This window comes from Cyprinodon tularosa, unplaced genomic scaffold, assembly GCF_016077235.1.
Source record: "Cyprinodon tularosa strain WSP-4 unplaced genomic scaffold, ASM1607723v1 ctg36, whole genome shotgun sequence".
Classification (NCBI taxonomy): domain Eukaryota; kingdom Metazoa; phylum Chordata; class Actinopteri; order Cyprinodontiformes; family Cyprinodontidae; genus Cyprinodon; species Cyprinodon tularosa.
The window spans coordinates 348,390-368,345 of NW_024039074.1; the positions used below are offsets into that span (position 1 = coordinate 348,390).

General features: G+C 37.3%; 1 protein-coding gene across 1 annotated transcript; it reads left to right on the forward strand.

Moving 5' to 3' along the window:
• The first annotated feature begins 1,490 nt into the window (after positions 1-1,490).
• Positions 1,491-11,616, forward strand: LOC119790294 (von Willebrand factor A domain-containing protein 7-like). Its single transcript, XM_038295808.1, has 17 exons — positions 1,491-1,539; positions 1,792-1,859; positions 3,295-3,498; positions 3,590-3,862; positions 3,943-4,036; positions 4,172-4,306; positions 6,558-6,744; positions 6,828-7,003; positions 7,076-7,188; positions 7,284-7,400; positions 7,928-8,134; positions 8,209-8,341; positions 8,501-8,650; positions 8,970-9,062; positions 9,141-9,403; positions 9,494-9,787; positions 10,040-11,616. The coding sequence occupies exons 3-17, from the start codon at positions 3,316-3,318 to the stop codon at positions 10,427-10,429; spliced, it is 2,808 nt and encodes a 935-aa protein (XP_038151736.1). The 5' UTR covers positions 1,491-1,539; positions 1,792-1,859; positions 3,295-3,315; the 3' UTR covers positions 10,430-11,616.
• Positions 11,617-19,956: the final 8,340 nt, after the last annotated feature.

Consider the following 19,956-nt stretch of genomic DNA (forward strand, 5'->3'; position numbering starts at 1 on the left):
ATTTCAATAATAAAATGTACTTTTCCCCCTTCCTGTTGCACAAACTCTGTTCTGCTTTTTTATCATCATCTTGGAGGATAGCTCTTGCAAAGTTGAATGTGGAGGTAAAAGGTTCATTCTTTACAATTTATCGTATTAGCTTACCTCACAGATAGAACCTCATGAATAGAATCTGTACACTGTTTCTCCATTCCTGCCTTCTCAATGCAACTGCAATTCAAATATCACTGAAATTACTCAACAAGTTTACTCAATCTGATGCTATACTCTCATGCTGGATGTCATTCAACAACTTTATTAAGAGCTCTTTTCTAATCAGGATAACCTATTTACCGGTATAACAAAAGTAGGAAGACTTTTCTAATTTTTAGTTCCCAGTGCTCCTAAAGTTTGAAAAGAACAAAAACAACCGAACCAAGCTTGTTTTTTCAATGTCTTCAGTTATTTTCGCATCATGATTCTTATATTTTATGTTGTAGTGGGGAAAAAAGTATTCAACTATTCAACCTAGTTAAATTAACGGAGATCGATGGATTTCACTCAGTCGGCACATTTATTAATATCTTTGCAAAGAGAGAACAGTTCATCATACAGCCTTAACAGCACAGCATTCTGCCCTGTTCCGCATGACCAGTGTTCATTCCCCCTTACTTACAACAATGGAAAACTAGTCAGAGTCAAAACAAATTACAGACACTTTGGTTAATAGTAACATGTTATGAATAAACCTTGAGAAAGAATCTGGTTTGTTATTGGAAGAAGATATGTTTGGTCTACAAACACCATCCAGCAGAGAATTGTGTGGCCTTGAGAGAGAAACAGACTGAGTGAAAACCTTTATAGTGAGTAAATAGGAATAATTAATATATAATAGAAGAGAAATCTAAATTTTCTGACAACAGAGTGGAAATATAAAATCAATCTGAATCATGTTGCAATGTAAACGTTTATCTCATAAGAAACCAAAAGTGAAATTTCATTTGTCCTACCCATCCAGATATGGATCCTGCCCAGCAACTGTTGCAGATAATTATCTTACAATTCAAAAGATGAATCATAAAATTATCTTGAGACCTGTCAGCATTTCATTATGAACAACCGCCATGCATTGCGAAAGGAAAGTACTCATTCTTTACCCTATCAACAATCTATGGAAACTGCTAAAACAGGAATGTAAAATATGCATGAAGTAAACCATGAAAAACAAACAAATGTAAAAAAAAAAAAATTTAAGCCACCTTTACGGTAGTTTGTTTTCCTCCTTCTTAACAGAATATAAAACAAAGATAACCTTTGTATTCAAATAATTTGCATTCAGATTTTAAGTTAAACACTTGATGCCCATTTGATTATGAAAGGTAAATGAGACACAAAATTAGAAATCTGCATAACTGCATAATTACAATGAAAAGAGAAAAAGGGGCAGCGTGACTCCACCTTTACCCTCAGCTTTAACAAGTAGATCCGGTTCAGTGTGAATCTTCCTTTAAGCAGACCTATATAAAGTGTTGACACAAAAAGCACTGTCACATCATCAAGGTGAGTAGCTTTTCCTTTAACTTAGCTGAAACACAGAAAATATAAAAGTTGCCTCTTCTGTAAAAGAACATTTCTAAAGAACCACTAGATCTTTCTCAAAAGAGGCAAAAGAAAAAACAAATAAATTACTGAGTTATAAAGATTAACATTTGCAATGCTTGTTAAAGCTTTCACCAGCTAACAGAATATATAACAAAGTTCATTATCCACATGTTTTTTTCAACCTGACTTGAATTGTTTGGATTAATGTAGGTTCTTCAAGCTGTTTTGGAGATTGCTGGAACCAGCTTAACGAGGAATAAAAGGTGTTCAGAATTCTGGTAAGGAAATTATCATGTATAACGAACTGTTGAAAATATGCACTCATTATTGGAATAAATGTCATAATAATTTATCCCAATATGGCATTTATGGCTTTAATTATTAGTTCAGATATGTATTTTTCTTATAATAAAACAATACACAACTTCAAAGGAAAATTAGCAGATATGTTTAAATTAGATTTTTACAATAATGGGTAGATTTGACTGATCCCTTCTCAAATATATGCATGTATTCTGAATAATCTTTGGTGACAAGTTTCCTAGAAAAATTGCAAGAAAACAAACCATTTTAAAGCCATCATCAGCTACTGTATAACCCTTGGTAAATATTTCACTACTTTTCTTATCAGAAATAATGTATGTTTGTTGGACTCAGTTGCACAGCCCAATATCTGTTTAATCTAATTAAGATGTGGTTTTATTATATATGTATTTTTTGTTAAAACAGCCAATTGTGTCCAAGTTTCACCTATCTATGAAGCAAAATTTGAAACATTTGGATTAGTCCTCCATATTGATATTCTATTCACTTTGTGCACTACACCAGGGCAGTCAACGAATCTTATCCTTAGATTTATCCTAACATTACCATGCTTAATATTTGGTTATGAGTTACCAAATCTTGGGTTTGAAACATTTTATAATGGTTTAAATGTTTATTTTGACTTATCTATGATGGTAATTAAAATATGATTGCTTAAACCTCTTAAACAAAGTACCAGGGCTTTTTTGGCATCTTCCTCTCAATTGATTTTGATATTAAACTTCTATGGGTTTAGTCTGAGGGGGAGCTAGGGCAGTAGACACTTCCTTTATGTACCAGTTAATCTTTTGCAAGCCAGCCAAACTGATAAAAGGTCTTCCAAGGAAACCTAACCAATCGCATCACCTCATTGATTCATGAAATTTATTCATCATGTTTGATCATATAGAGCTACTGAAAAGTCACTTACATTGTTATTTACTTTGCAGCAGTTTTTCTTAGTGCAAGCATGTAGCAACACTAGAGAGTGAGGCAATGGCAAAGTGTATTTTGCCAGCACTTGGACTTTGAGACAATTGGGTGTTTTAACAGGGTAACAATTGCAACCACACATAAAAGTAACTTTGAAAGTTAAACTTTTCCAAATTAAGCTTTTGGAACGTTCTGGTGAAGATTCACAGTCATCTGACCCTTGTAGTTTAAAATCTACAAGTAATTAAAATTTGCTCCAAATAAATTTTGGGCAAAAAATGTCTTTCAACAGAAATGTTCAGTTGCTGAACTTTTTAATTGTATAATGGATCTCCTCTGGAGAACATCTATGGTAATTCAATAATGAGTCAAGTAGAAATTATTTAAACTTTTCAAATAAAATGATTTGCAATATCTGTGTCACATACATAACTGAGTGTTTAAAAAAGTAAATAATGAAAATTATCTTAATTACAGGTGTTGGCAGAAGTTGGAGCTATGATGCGCTTGTGGTTGGGTGTGTTTTGTTTCCTCTTCCTACACATTGGAGCTCATGCTTTTGCAATATTGCCAGGAGACTCTTTAAATCACCAGGAAATTACAGAACAAGCAATTCTGAATGCAACTGTGCAGACATGCCGTGCTCTGGCAGTGGCCGAAGGAGTCAACTTCAATTTTCCAGTAGGAATTTACAGCCTTTATATTATTCTCTCTAAACAATGATTGTATCTCTTTATAATTCTGCTTTCATTTTGCAAATGTACCCAAATAGGCTCAGCCTTATACTGCAGAAAATGTGGCTGCTGCTTGTGGTGCCTCACAGTCATTGAAGACTTTCAGCCAAGCCATAAAGTCTATCACACTGAGGAACATCCGAGTGGACATCCGATATTTCTTCAATTCAAGTTATCACGTTGATGAGGAGATGTTTGTTCAAGGAAAGGGAATCATCACAGAGGGAATTGCTGCTGTCAAAGCCAGCAACAGGATGGAGAATTATGAGACTGCTCGGCAAATACTGGGAGAGATTATGCATCCTTTGCAAGTAAGTAACATCCCTTGCTTTTTTAAAAGAGTAAACTTATTTTGGATTGAGTGGTAACTCTTCTTCTCTTATCAATGAAGGACTTCTACAGTCACAGTAACTGGGTGGAGATGGGAAAAACAGTCCCTAACTCTAATCTGATCAGAGCAGAAAGCAGCATTGGTAACATAGCAGGTAAAGAGATGCTATGAGCTGATGGCTGAGTTTTCAATTAGAATGTCTGATAACACTGATGAAGAATGCAGTTTGAATGATATTAGAACAGAAGGTTTAAAATGGAAAGTAAAACATTTGTTTACCCATTATCAGATATAAACAGAGCCACGTGTCGTAACTGTGATGGAGACGACTGCACCAACAATATTCTGGAGGACATCCTAGAGGGAGAGATCCTGACCTCTGGATACTCAGGGCTTGTACCCTTTGTTTCAACCAAACCACCTGGTAAATTCTGATGTATTTGTATTTATAAATATCATTAATGTTGTTGGTTGACAAGTAAAATCTAGTTTGTAATCCCCTGAAGACTTGTGTTGCAAAGATAGATCCTTTCCTCTATTAACAAAAAACATAAAAAATTGTTTTCCTATAATTATGGTGTAATATTTTTTTTTTATAATTTTGTCATGAGGCATTATTATAAGAACAGTTTTTGAGCAAAATGAACAATTAAAGAAATGTTCAATTTGTAATCATCAACAGTAATTATTTTGTTTATATTTTTTAACCTAAATGTCTTTCCCATGCTTTTCCCACCACCTTAAAGTGAAGTGTTAAGATTTCTGAAGCAAGATTACTCTGAAATGTTTTACTTTGGAAGAGTTAGATTTTAAGGCAGAAATTCACTGTGTAACATGGGTTTATACAGAAAACTAAGCCAAAACAAGGCTTTGTTTTTGATTCACTCTACCAAGCCTCGAACTCAACGCCATTTCTGACATTTTGACTTGAAAAAGCTTCCTGTATAGAAAGATAAACATCTTCAAATTTGGAAACAAAGTCCAGTGGACTGTTTTTTTTTTTGTTTGTTTTTTTTTTTACCTTTTTTGGAATGTTTTGGACTGCAATCACAAAGTTCAGTTCACATTAAAAATTAAATGTCAATCATTTTCAAGCTCAGTCAAAATTAATTTCAAATCAGTACACAAATAGACAATGTTAGATCCAACTGTAAAAGATTATGTTCAAGTAAAATGATCAGTTGATGTAGCCAGAAAGGGGCATATTCCAACACTGATGCTGTGCTCTGTCCTGTTTTCTTATGTTTAATAATTCCCTTTTTTAAGCAGTAGTACTGTCTTTGGAGAGAGAAAACTAAAAACAGCAGAGACAGGACTCCCAGTTCAGTCCATCAAATTACAGTCATCAAAGTAACTTTTAGTATTGTATTGTGAATTTAAAATTCATGCTTTCAAAACAACTAAATTAAACTAAAAACACCATGCGGAAAAACTGGATCACTCACTTAAGATTTATATTAATCTTTCAAATTAGTGTTGAAATGTTTTATAAAGATAGAGCTGGAAATAAACTTTGAGATGTTCAATTTTTTTCATCCAACTTAATTGTTTGTAGTTAATTAGTTATATCTTTTCTAAATTTTTTGCTTCAGGGACTCATGAGATTAGATAGCATTGGGAAGGTCAGGTCAAGGATAAATAATTTATTTAAGATACATACGATTTAATAAAAAGAAACGCTTAAACTTTAAAAATTCTGTAATGACTATATATAACCCTCAAAATAACAATATCTTTAAAACCTTCAGTATCAGTGTAGTTGAATAAATCTTTAAAACAAAGATTTTAAACTGTCTATATATATAAACTGTCTATATATATATATATATATATATATATATATATATATATATATATATATATATATATATATATAAGGAAAAAAGTGCTGATTGAGTCTTGAAATAAATACATTTTCAGGATCACATTTATGTGTAATGAAGAGCTTTTTGGAAGGATCCTGCTGGCTTTCAAGCGATGCTTATTCTTCAATTTGGTTTTGTTTTTGTTTTTTTTTTTCTGCCTGTCTGGAGTGATTTATTGAACAGAACCTGGAGGAAGTATTTTCATTTTGGTATCTTCAGTTCTTAAGCTAATTAAGTTCAGAAATGACAAGTTTCTGAAATATGAGTTCAGCTGACGTTCTGAGCATACTCAAAGAATCCAGTTTTGCAATAGTAATTAGTTGTGTTTTTTGCCCTCAAGTCACTTTCTGTCCTGTCATGGCTGTTCCTTTACTGCTTCAGTATGTGATTATAATTAGATTTATTTTTCATTCTGTTTTCTCAGTCTGACACACTCTCAGAGTATGCAGTGTTAATTTAATCTGACACACATGCTTCTTCTGAGAGGAAGTAGCATTAATGTTTTAGAGTCCCAAATACTTTCAGACAGAGAATCGATAAAGAACCCCAAAGATTGGGGTTATATGAAGAAGGCCCTTTGACTACAAACAATTCACTGTCATCACCAAAAATAAAATGTCACAGTGGAAACATGCACTAAAGAGTTTGAACAAATTTGAGCAGGGTTTGGTTACTGTTAGATACAATAGATATATACATTTCAGATATGGCACCCTTTAATAATATCTAGGTAAGCATATTAATTATAATTTTTCAAAAGGGGACCTAGCTGTGAGAAATTACTCACCAGTTCTCCCTTTTTCATCAAAGGGAAATGCAGTCATGGAGGGTTCCATGATCAGACTAGTAAACAAGAGCCAAAGGGAGGGATAAACAAAGATACCCTCACTTCTGAGCATGGACATCTCCACATACAAGCGGCAAATGTGGCGATTGCTGCAACCAGTGAGCTTCTGGAGGACATTCGACTGGCAGCAGGAGAAATATCTTTCCTAAAGTAAGTTGTTTAATTATGGACCAATGTTTTATTATTGTTGTTGGTTTTTGTCTTATTTTTGTCCAACTATTTGTTTACCTCAGGATGGTGGGAATCGCAAGGGGATCAAGCAGAGCTCTTTGTTTTGTCACTGACACCTCGAAGAGCATGAGTGATGACATTGCAGTGGTGAAGACCGTCACCTCCAGCATCATTGAAAGATATAAGGGAACAGAGAATGAACCATCACTTTACATCCTCATACCTTTCAGCGATCCAGGTAAGGCTGAACAATTTAGCAAGCTTTTCAAACTGTAAATGCAATTTCTGATTTCTTGTTTTGCTTGTGAAGGATTTGGGCCACTGATTCGAACATCAGATGCCAACCTTTTCAAAAATATTGTTGATAGTTTAACAACTACTGGTGGAGGAGATAAGGAGGAAATGAGTCTCTCTGGGCTACAGGTAATGCTGTCTGTGTTCAAATGTTTTTAACCCTGCTGACAAAAAAATGGATTGAATTAAAATGATCTTTATTTTATGCATGTTTTGTCTTACAGCTGGCATTAACTTCTGCTCCGTTCAGCTCCGAGATCTATCTCTTCACGGATGCACCAGCTAAAGATGAACAACTGAAGAACACAGTGATCGCCCTTATTGAGCGGACCCAGACAGTGGTATCTGTTTGCATAATAATATTGAATGTTGTTATATTGCCTTGTAAAGAGATCGTAAAGATTCGAGATCATCATTTGTTTTTTTTGGGTTTTTTTTACATTTTGTCATATGAAACACAAAAACTGATTTAATCTTTTCTTGTAATCGTCCTCTTCACTTTGATACAACTAAGTAAATCAACATTAGGCTCCTCAAATAGTGGACTTGTGTTTTGTAAAAATATTGAAAGGTTTTTAGATTGGAGCAAAGAGCAAGGAGCATCTTGAAGACAAAGGAATGGTCCAGACAATCAGGAAAAAAGTAGTTAAAATCACAATCGCCTATGCCAATTTGAATAGACAATCTCCTATTCGAGCACATGGTGAAGCGAGATAGGTGAAATTTCACCATATTTTTGACACAAATTGTTTGTGAGAGAGAGGTGAAATTTTGAGCGACCAACGACAAGCATTGTAATTGGCATTAGCAGTGATTAATTAAGCTGATTATCTTTGCTTTGGTTGAAATATTTGTTTTCTTGTTACAGGTCAACTTTATGGTTACAGACACAGTAGAGACTAATCGTCGCAAGAGGAGAAGCGTCAAGCAATCACAGACAAGAGCGATCAATGAGCCTGAAGCTCAGCTGTACAGAGACCTGGCTCATGCATCAGGAGGTCAGGCCATTGAAGTGACGAAGGCTCAACTTCCTGTTGCAGCAGCAATCATTGCCCAGTCTGCCAGCTCCTCTGTGGTAATGTCTGCACAAGTCAACATGATTCTTTGTAAAATATGTCTCTAGACTAAGCTGCTACTGTGATCTCTCAGGTGACCCTGCTACAGGCATCCAGGAGCCCAGGACAGACGGATAGTTTTACCTTTATAGTTGATCAAACTGTTACAAACCTGAGAGTTTACATTACCGGCAAGTCCGTCACTTTCACACTCACAAGCCCAACAGGTAAAACTACCTTTAAAAAAAAATTACAGAGTCAAAAAAACAAAACAGATCTTCTGCTTTCTCTGCAAAGTTCTTTTAAATGGTACACAATTAATAGTATCTTAGCAACCGATGTTTCAATATTTACTCAAGTATGCCCATTGTTGTCCATACTTTCAGGTGCATCTCAGCAAAGCACAGACACATCAGGCTCACTCATCACTAATCAGGAGACTGTGGGGAACTTCATAACGGCACAGTTACAAAAGCAAGTTGGAGAATGGAGAATACAAATGGTGTCCACTAACCCCTACACCCTAAGAGTTATTGGTGAGAGACTTAAAAATTGTATCTATTTCTTAAAGGAAAGCGCAAATCAACTGTACACATGAATGTGGTATAGTGATGTTTCTTCATTTGTATGGCTTAACCCAGACCCTTACCTTAACCCTAAACAATACAGAATAAAACTATTTGAAATATCAAATAAGTTAAACCTTTCATTTGAGATTTTTATAGCTGCAATTCCCTATTTTAAAGTTAAACTGCTCTTTCTATAAGTGGTGATCCATATAGGAACAACCTGGTAGAGGTGGCCACGGTGTTGGCCAATAATATGACTGATATTGAGAATTTTATGTGTTTGCAGGCCAGAGCTCTGTTGACGTCTTGTTTGACTTCGTTGTGCCATCTGTGGGTCCTTTTGGTGGATTTGATACTCTAGACACACGTCCCAGAGCAGGTAAAACCACCTCTAGGTATTGAATGTTTTAATCATCACTAAATTAGCATTAATTATACCTTTTTTGTTCTTCTAAAGGTGTCACAGGCAGGTTGCTGGTGTCTATAGCAGGAAGTGACTCTGCTACTGTGAATGAAGTTGCTCTGGTGGAATCATCAGCTGGATCGGAGGAGATTACAGGAGCTGTTGCTTCACAGGGGGACGGAGATTATTTAGTCCAGTTCGATGTGATGCCAGAAGTGGAGTTTTCAGTTCGGGTAAAAGGAAGAGTTCAGGGTTCTTCAAATGACTTTCAAAGACAGTCATCCACTAACTTCAGAGCTTCCAATCTGACTCTTACTGTGAGTAAAAGTTTGTTATGAACACAGTGACCGAAAGTGAGAAGTAATAAAAAAATTAACTTTAAATTTTCTGCTTTTCTTTGTATTCAGGCTGATTCAGAAAACATCTTGATACCAGGGACACCAGTCTCTGTGCCCTTCACTGTGTCATGGACCGGATCAGATGGAAACTTAACCATCCGAGCCTCCAACAATAAAGGCTTTGACTTAACGTCTCCAAGCATGTTATTCTTGGAAGGTGGGAACAGCACTAATGGCACAGTGACCCTGTCAGCTCCCACAAACACCCCGTCAGGTTCTGACGTCATCCTGACCATCGAGGCAGAAACTCCGGATGGAACTGATTCCAACTACATCGTGCTGCGCTTCTCTATATTAAACCCGGTAAGAATACAACACTTTCACTTACGTCAAAGTTTACCTTAAAATGTCAGTTACAAGCTTTCCCAAAAAAGATAATAAAGATTTCATTAAATAATGAAATTAATTTGCCTAAATATTTTTAAATTGAATTGAATTGAATTAACAAAACAACAATTAACCATCTATACTTTTCATTTACAGACTTAGTTAATCCTGTTTGTAAAAATTGTCCTAAATTATAAAACACTCAACCAACCTCTAATTACCCCACAGAATGGTGATTTTTCCCATCCAGATTGTGAGCTGCTCAACCTGCAGTCCAACTGCCCTGAAAACTGCAGCACATCAACATGGAAGCTTGATGTCCGGGTGACTGATGGAGATAACGGGGCGGGCGTTGACCGCGTCAGCCTCATCCAGGGCAACGGTACCTACAACACCAGCCTGGAAGCTGGAACTGGGAACATAACACTAGTGTCCTACACTGCATCCTGCTGTGCGCCTGAAATGGAGCTGTTGGTTATAGACCGAGTAGGCAACGTTGGCTCGTGTCTCTTCAGCGCCCGAGACTCTGTGTCCATTAGTGTCTCTCAGTCCCTCTCTCTGTGCCTCAGCATAGTGGCTTTAGGATACCTTTTACTGAATGAAGTTAATACTGAATAACGTATGAGAGGTGCAATAGTTTGTTTTTTAATATTATTTTTTAGCTTTGAATTATTTTGCATTCTTTTTGTAATATAATTATATGTGACTGTAATGTAAATATTTTGCTCAGTTATGAAGGGTTAAAGGTAAAACACTGGTCCCTGAAGCAATAAGGGATCCGTGCTGAAGCCCAAGAGTTATGCTTGGTCTATCTAACCTTGAGGGGGCACCAGAGGGGACTCCACAAATGCAAATGCAAAATTTAACATCAGTTATTTTTTCTGTTCGAGGCTGATCTTTTGCTAGAGTCTTAAAGAGTTGAATGAGAGTAGATAAATCAATCTGAAGAAAGGATCAAATTTATAATATTCAGATTAAGCTTGATCACATACCGTTTGGCCCCAAACTATTCATACCCTGCACAGATTTTGTATTATATTTTATAAACCTTGATGAAATAAAAAAATATAAAATCATCTGTGGAGGTAAATTAATATCTGGTGGCAGGGCTGCCAACTTTTCACCAAACCTTGGAGTGAGATTTTGAAAGAATTTGAACAGGCAACCCTTGTTAGGGAGCATAATGTGGGATTTTTACACATTTTTCACACAATATACATTGTTTTCTTTATTCTAGTGATTTTTGGATAATGGAAGTAAAGAAGTATGGGTCCTACTAAAATACTTACATCTTAAATATACTGTAAACTAAGAATTTCACAACTGTGTTTATTAGTTATTGTATGCAGTTCAAGTAAACTAAACAATGGGGAATTAATAAGATTCCTGACACTAATGCAGGAACCAGTGCAATCGAATCACATGCAAACTATACTGCGAATGAATATTTGGTAATAGGCTACGGATTAAAAAGCTTAATTCTTATCCTATTAGATTTTTTTAAATGAACAAAACATCTAAACAATTCAGACCCTCTATGAGGCTCTAAAACTAACCATGACACAAGATAGCATTTCTGTGGATGTTTAATTTTGGTATATGTGATAAAAATTCAGTTTTTAAATATATTCAGTGAACCAAAATAAAGATAAATGAATAATGTAATTAATAATAAAATGAGAATCTCCCTGTTGGTTTCCCTCTGAATCCAGGATAACTGAGTTGTTCTTCACATCCTCTCTGTATGTGGTTGGTCTTTTCTTGGTTGGCTGATCTTTTGAAAAATAAAATACAATTGTTCTGTATGTGAGGCATATCTGAAAGCTTTAACTATTCAGAGATTTGTGTTGGTCTAATTAGTCCAAAAACCCAACGGAAGATTTTTCAGCTAGACTGAGCAATTATTATTTAACTTGTGAGCAAAACAAATACCCAAACTTGGACTAAATCAGGTGGGTAAACTAGAACAAACAAGTACAAGATAAAGAAAGAGAAAACCATTTGATATGATCCTACACTTGATAATAATTTAAGCTAGCTGCTGTATATTTCATTCATTAAATTCATTAAATATTTAAGTGCTAGATTGTTTAAATTCTTCATTAATTTATTAAGTGAATAATCTCAGTCCAGATAAGATAAGATAAAATGCAAATAATATACCTCATAATACATTCTCAGAAATCCTGGTCTTTTTCCAATATCTATTGCAGATCCTTCAGTTCGCTGTTGTCAACACAGTGAATACTGTAGGTGCAAAAAAAAGGACTGGATATAAGCCTGGCATGTCCTTGTGTGGTAGCACTATGGTTGCGTTTAAAACGTGGAATAGATTTTTGTCAGCATGGTATTTTTACATACACTGCTCAAAAAAATTAAAGGAACACTTTGAAAACATATCAGATTTCAATGGAGGGAAAAATCATGCTGTTTATACTGATATGGAATGGGTGATGTGTTAGGAACAAAAGGATGCCACATCATTTGATGGAAATGAAAATGATCAACCTACAGAGGGCTGAATTCAAAGACACCCCTAAAAGTTACAGTGAAAAAATTATGCAGCACGTTAGTCCATTTTGCTGAAATTTCATTGCAGAAACTCAAAATGGTATTCAGTAAATTGTATGGCCCCCATGTGCGTGTATGCATGCCTGAGAACGTCGGGGCATGCTCCTAATGAGACGATGGATGGCGTCCTGGGCTATCTCCTCCCAGATCTGGACAAGGGCATCACTGAGCTCCTGGACAGTCTGAGGTGCAACCTGGCGGTGTTGGATGGATCGAACCATACTGTCCCAGAGGTATTCTATTGGATTTATGTTCGGAGAGCGTGGGGGCCAATCAATGGTATTAATTCCTTCATCCTCCAGGAACTGCCTGCATACTCTCGCCACATGAGGCCAGGCATTGTCGTGAACCAGGAGGAACCCAGGACCCACTGCACCAGCATAGGGTCTGACAATAGGTGCAAGGATTTCAGCCCGATACCTAATGGCAGTCAGGCTGCTGTTGTCTAGCCTGTATAGGTCTGTGCATCCCTCCATGTATATGCCTCCCCAGACCATCAATGACCCACCACCAAACCTGTCATGTAGAATGATGTTACAGGCAGCATAACATTCTCCATGGCTTCTCCAGACCCTTTCACGTCTGTCACGTGTGCTCAAGGTGAACCTGCTCTCATCTGTTAAAAGCACAGGGCTGCCAGTTGCGACTTAACAATTCCGGTGTTCTATGGCAAATGCTAATCAAGCTCCACGGTGCCGGGCAGTGAGCACAGGGCCCACTAGAGGACGTTGGGCCCTCAAACCACCCTCGTTAAGTCTGTTTCTGTCAGAGAGATTCACACCAGTGGCCCACTGGAGGTCATTTTGTAGGGCTCTGGCAGTGCTCCTCCTGCTCCTCCTTGCACAAAGGAGCAGATACCGGTCCTGCTGATGGGTTGTAGACCTTCTACTGCCCTGTCCAGCTCTGGTGGAGTAACTGCCTGTCTCCTGGAATCTCCTCCATGCTCTTAATATTGTGCTGGGAGACTCAACAAACCAATGGCACATATTGATGTGCCATCTTGGAGGAGTTGGACTGCCTGTGCAACCTCTGTAGGGTCCAGGTAGCGCCTCATGCTAACAGTAGTGACAGGGACCCTAGCCAAATGCAAAACTGGTGAAAAAGAGTCAGAAAGGATGAGGAGGGGAAAAAATGTCAGTGGCCTCCACCTGTAAAACCATTCCTGTTTTGATGGTTGTCTCGTTGTTGCCCCCCTAGTGCAGCTGTTGTTAATTTCATTAACAGCAAAGTAGCTGAAACTGATTAAAGAACCCCCTCTGCTACTTACCTGACCAAATCAATATCCAAGAAGTTCAGTTAACTTGATGTTATACTCTGATTACAAAGTGTTCCTTTAAATGTTTTTGAGTAGTGTATATAAGTGGCATGGAGTAGAAAGCATTTTTGGTTTTTGTTTCCCGAAATGGAAATTGAAATTCATCTTGACAATGCAAAGAGAAACACTTTGAATTTCAATTTCCTTTATTGTATTTTAAAACAAAAAATCGAATCGCCTTTTGTTTTTTTGTTTTTAATTCCCGTTTCTGAAATGAAAAGCTAAAAGATACATTGACCCTGTTGTTGGACATAATTTCTTGACTCTTTATGAATACTCTATGTATATGCCCAAAATTGAAAAACTACAATGAAAGTTCATCGTATGACAGTATTTTAGAAGATTCTGGGATGTCAGGAATAGGCTGGCTATATCGCCAAGGTGTGACAGGGCTTTAAATAGTTTTCCTCTGGGCTGTTTTCTCACTCACTTGTATATCTTGTTCACGAACACATGTGAGAGTCATTATATAAAACAAAATTTTTAAAGTTTGGATTTGTGTCTTTGGTTCTTAATAAAAGACGATCCATTGAATATGTGTCTTCTTGAGCAAACATTCTGAGTTTAAGATTAAGATTTCAAATTCGTCCAGGATTTTGAGATCTCGTTTCATTAAACACAATACAAACAGTTACATTCATGGCTCAAGATACATTTTTTTTTTTTTCTTCAACATTACAAATTACACCCCCTCCCACCCTTCTCCCCACCCTTCAGAACTACTGTGCACCTACCGACAAAATCAAAAAGTAATAAAAAAAAATTGTGAGTCATTTATATAAACATATACATCTTAGACCAAAAAGCAAAGGAAAACAAAAAGAAATAATAAAATAAATAGTAGTCTTCACTACAAATACACAATACAACCACTAGGGTGTAGCATAAACACAGAAATACAAATTAACAATGTCTATGCTTATATGCACACATATTCCTACCATACATAAAAGAAAAAGAAAAGCCTTATTTATTATATGTGCTTAACTTCTGTAGGTCTTGGCCATCAGATTTTGCTGCATTACTCTTAGGGATTCTCAGGAAATGTCTTAAGCTTTTCAAATATTTTATTAAGGGATTCCAAACACCATAAAACCAATCACTGGACCCTCTTAGTGTATATTTGATCTTTTCTAATTTAAGGTACAACATTAGATCAGACATCCATTCAGATAATTTTGGTGGACAGGACGATTTCCAGTGTAACAGAATTTGTCTTCTAGCTATCAAAGTTGAAAAGGCTATTATATCTTTGAACCTAGAGATATCTATACTATCAAGTGGTATTGTTCCAAAAATTGAGGTATACATATTAGGCTGATAATCTTTTCCTATGATTCCAGGTATTGTTTTATACACCTCAAACCAAAATGAGTTAAAGGATGGGCATGACGAAAACATATGTGTTAAAGTTTCAGGGGCACTATGACATCTATTACAATTTTCATCCACGGTCTCCAATATTGTTGCCAGTCTAGCTTTAGAATAATGCATCCTGTGTAAGATTTTAAACAGGATTAAGGCTAAACGGGCACAGGATGTAGTCCCATTCACCCTGTGCACAGTCTCTTCCCATATGCTATCTGGAATTACCTCTCCCATTTCATTATCCCACTCTAACTTTCACCTTAACATAAATATTCTCCCCTTGTGAGGTGATTATGGAGTGAATTCTAGAAATGAGGCCCTTTAGATCACGAGAGAGTGCAAACATACAATCCAAAACAGTAGGCTCTGGTTCATTTGGAAAGTCTGGTGTGTTGGTACATATAAAGTGGCAAATCTGTAAATACCTAAAGTAGTCTGAATTGGTAAGAATACATTTTACACATAGATCATTGAAACTTGCAAAAACCCCTACCTTATACTTTAATATTTAAACCTGACAAGGCCTTGTCTTTTCCATCTCAAAAAGGCTGGATATTTTACCTGGAGTACCGTATTTTCACGACCATAAGGCCCACCGTACTGAAAGGCACACTCTCAGTTATGTGTCCCATTTCTGTATTTAACACACACATAAGGCGCACCGGACTATAGGGCGCGTTTTTTATATACAGGTACATGTCCTCTACTACGTTTAAATACCTCTACTGCGTATTTAAAAATAGAGCGGGAGCAAAACTGAGTATGATTGTGCTTTATTCATGTATTTATTACAAAGTATTAATCAAACCTGGGAGCTGGCCGTGAGACAGACACATCGCTGACGATACAGAGCACTGTGATCACTCCTCTGAAACAGTTTATTGACACATAAATTAAATTAAAATGCAGAAATCTGCCGGCAGAATGTGTTCGCTTTTATTATCCTGGTGCCTGCAGTTTAGATTGTACCAGTTAGTTCTGAGGCGTGGCTGAATCAGCTTTGCTGCTCTGCCTGCGCGATGCAAAAGTGTGTCTGACGTGCGTTGGGCGGAGCTATCCTATCCTTTTTTTGCCTTGCAGCTATATTTGCTGTGATCAGTGGGAATACAGTAGTTTTAATATGTTTTTAAGTGGGAAAATCCGGCCGGAAAACTTAATTCAACAGCAGCCTCGGGTTGGTAGGTGTTTTTCATCTAAATAATCCAAACTGCAGGCACCAGGATAATAACAGCGAACATATTCTGTCAGCAGGTTAAGTTAATTTAGGCGTCAATAAACTGTTTCAGAGGAGCGATCACAGCGCTCTGTGTATGTGTATCATCAGCGATGTGTCTGTCTCGCTGTCAGCTCCCAGATCAGGTTCTCTGATTGGTTGATGTGGCGCGTCCAGCAGCAAAACTTCAATTTTTCCATCTCGAGCAGCAGCAGCGCGTTGGCGGCGCGTCAAACGCATCAGATGTTTAAACGCTCCCGACACGCTGCGCCTGCTGCTCAAAACGCGCTGCAGGACCTTTTGCTGCGTCTATACGCACGTCAACCATTGACTTTGCATGTAAACTCGCTGCTTCTGCTGCGCCTGCTGCGTCCGGTTCACACCGATGTTGAGCGGTTGAATAACAGCAAGCACAGCGTTCATTTGTTTCACCATGTTTTTCACATCAGCTGTGAGATGGGCGTGCATGGAGTCACAGATGAACAGCACTGGACAAACAATCTAGAAATAAGTAAATATTTCTCAAATTAAGTGCATTTACCCTTAATGTGAGTAGGTAAATTAGATGTTTTGCCAATGGAATGACTGTTTTTACTCTTAAAATAAGATATTTAGATAAAATGCACTTGAAATAAGAATATGCAATTGTGTTTTCTTATTTAAAGGTAACTTGTCTTGTTCCATTGACAAAATGTCTCCTTTTCATTCTCAAATCAAGAACAAATGCACTTATTTTAAGAAAAAAAATGACTTGTTTAGATTTAGATTTTTTCCAGTGAGCAATGGTGATGAGTGGAAAAAAACCACCTGGTCTCCTTACATTCACCTCCCTCAGCCACTCTTTCATCATCTCCTCAATGAGGAGATGAGGAGTTCTGCATAAAGCACATACCTGTTCTTTTATACACAATCCATGCCCACACTTCCCCCTTTAACGTTCTCATGGTGGTCTCAAAAGTCCGCAGTAACAACACACGTTGTTGCATCACTATAGGATTTGCAGAGTATGAAGAAATGGTTATAGGGACTCTATAACCAGTTTCGCATTGTATGACCCCTTTAAGGATGCTGGTGTATAACTGCAAGAGCAAAAACGAAAAAGAAACGAAACCAAAAAAAAAAAAAAAAAAAAACATTTAACCCAAATAGCTTACTTCTCTTATCATACCCAGAAATCTAAAGATATGAAATGCTTGTGTTTGCTAGGAATACACCTGAACTGGGACTCTGGAGGTTACTAGGGCTGGAAGTGATGTTGAAAGACATGAGTGGTTTTCAGCTTCACACCAGACATGATCTAATGACTGATGATACCAATATAGTATCTTCTGGCAATTTGTCGCCCAATAATGTATTTGTAAATCTGGCAATCCCAATCCTCCATCAGAGCGATGATTCTGGAGAAATGTTTTTTGTATTCTGGGAATTTTACCTTCCTTTCAAACCTCCTTCCTTTCCTTTCATCTCAGCAAGGCTTCTAAGTAATCACTCACAAACAGGCCGAACAAAAATACCATTCCACAATACTTTAAACCATCTCTAGACATAGAAAATGGAACATCAGAATCCTGAAGAGAACGAGCTTTGGCATTTATAGGTTATTTAGGTGCAATAGAAAGAGGCTCTATAACCAGTGGAACGAGTGATTTTTGTTGGTAACTACAGTACCAAAGCCTTGGGATTAAAATTCAAGAGCTCAATCCACTCTTTAAAATTGGGATGAAACCAAACCTTTTCAAACATTCAAAAAGATAACCCCATTGTACCATGTCAAACGCCATTTTTGAATCCAAAGAAATAACCACCTCTGGTACAGTATTGGATGCTGGTGTGTATAGAATATTTAAAAGACGACACCCATTAGAAAAGGAATGACGTCCCAAAATAAAACCTTTTTGACTGGGGAAATGACCTCTGCCATTACTTTTTCCATACAGCATGAAAGCACTTTTGCCAAAATCTTCACATCACATTTGAGAAGGGAAATAGGTTGATGTAACTCAGATTCCTTTTTGTCTTTCCTTGGTTTTAAAAGTAAAATTATAGAGGCCTCTGTTAAAGTTCTTGGCAATATTTTAGTGTGTTTTGATTCATGAAACATATCCTGTAATAGCGGAACTAATTGCCTGGACATTTTTTTAAAGAATTCCACTGGGTACCCATCTGGGCCAGGTGCCTTCCCGTTCTGCATTGCCCGAATAGCATCCTTAATCTCCGTCGAAGAAATAGGGCTTTCTAATTCTGCTCTACTGACCTCATTTATTTAAGGCAAATTCAACTGACAAAAATAATCTGACATATTTGTATTGTCTGCAGGCGCTTCAGAAGAATACAGTTTTGAATGAAACGTCTGAAAGGTCTGATTCATTTCCATAGGGTTCCCTGTAAGTCCACTATTGTTGTTTTTAATACTTGAAATATGTTGCTCAGATGCTTTACGTTTTAACTGGTGAGATAGCAGGCGACCTGATTTTTCCCCATGTTCATACATAAGGCCTTGTAATTTCAATAGCATCCTCTCGTCCAGAATTTTGGTCGAATACACTGCAGTGTAACCGAGAGCTGCTAGCTCCGGTGCTGCTCCAGAAACTCCAGTGGATGGGGGGAGGGATCCAGCTGGGGATGGAGAGACCGAACCCAACCCACTGACGGTAGCCGCAGCCCCGTGTTAGGCAGGTAAGGCAGGCGGGGGCAAAGCATACCGTTACCGGGTCAAGTTCGGTCGTACCACTGGGATTCCCGGACCAGCCCCGGAGCTCACGGCTAGGTGAGAATGTCCGGTCTGGTCCAGTCAGCGGCCCAAGCCCCCACCCCAAAAAAAGTGTCCTGCTCTTGGGAAACTCAAAACTGTTGCTAGCATTTTTATCAACAGCTTAGTGACTGAATCGTACTTAAAGCTTGTGGTTGTGATGGCCTTATGGTTGGAACAGCCCCTTGTGTCAGTGAAAGAGGTTTAGCAAATCCTGCTTTGAATGGTCCAAGATTTTGAAAGCTGTCTCTGCTAAAAAGGTAAAATTCTTAGAGCAAGTGAACAGCTGAGCATCAAACTTTGGTGGGATCTTATGATAGACAAAAATGATCCATGCCTCTTGAGTCTTCAGATCCTTGGGAAGACTGTAAAAATGTTCGCCTTTCTCCGTGCAGCCTGGAACACTGCAGTTACGATAGTGAACCAATGGGCTCGTCTGTATGTCAATTTCAGGGCGTTACAAAAGTACAGGCCAGAACCAAATATGGCAACATCCCTAAATTGACGTCAATTCTGTGCTTCATCTGGATTCGCCCGTTTTATGGTGGAAGTTTAGAATTGTGAGATTTGCAGAGAAAGGAGGTGTCGATGGGGCTTGAACTTCTCTGTACGTCCATTTCACCCACTGAACTATTGTTATTCATCTATGACAATGTAAACTCGGTTTCGCATTCTATGACCCCTTTTAGGATGCTGGTGTATAACTGCAAGAGCAAAAACAAAAAAGAAACGAAACCAAAACAAAAAAAACAAAACATTTTTTTTATTTTTATTTTTTTATTCCTTTATTTAACCAGGAAAAGTCCCATTGAGATTAAGAATCTCTTTTTCAAGGGAGTCCTGGCCAAGACAGCGGCAAAAGAATACATTACAAATTATATTACAGTTTAGAATTACATCTATCTATAATTAGAAATTCATAAAACAGT

Bases quoted from the DNA above. Each gene is read 5' to 3' on its own strand.
- LOC119790294 (XM_038295808.1), top strand. From the start codon at position 3,316: ATGATGCGCTTGTGGTTGGGTGTGTTTTGTTTCCTCTTCCTACACATT. The intron at 8,135-8,208 runs GTAATGTCTGCA...GTGATCTCTCAG, and splicing joins AGTCTGCCAGCTCCTCTGTG to GTGACCCTGCTACAGGCATC. The intron at 8,651-8,969 runs GTGAGAGACTTA...ATGTGTTTGCAG, and splicing joins CTACACCCTAAGAGTTATTG to GCCAGAGCTCTGTTGACGTC.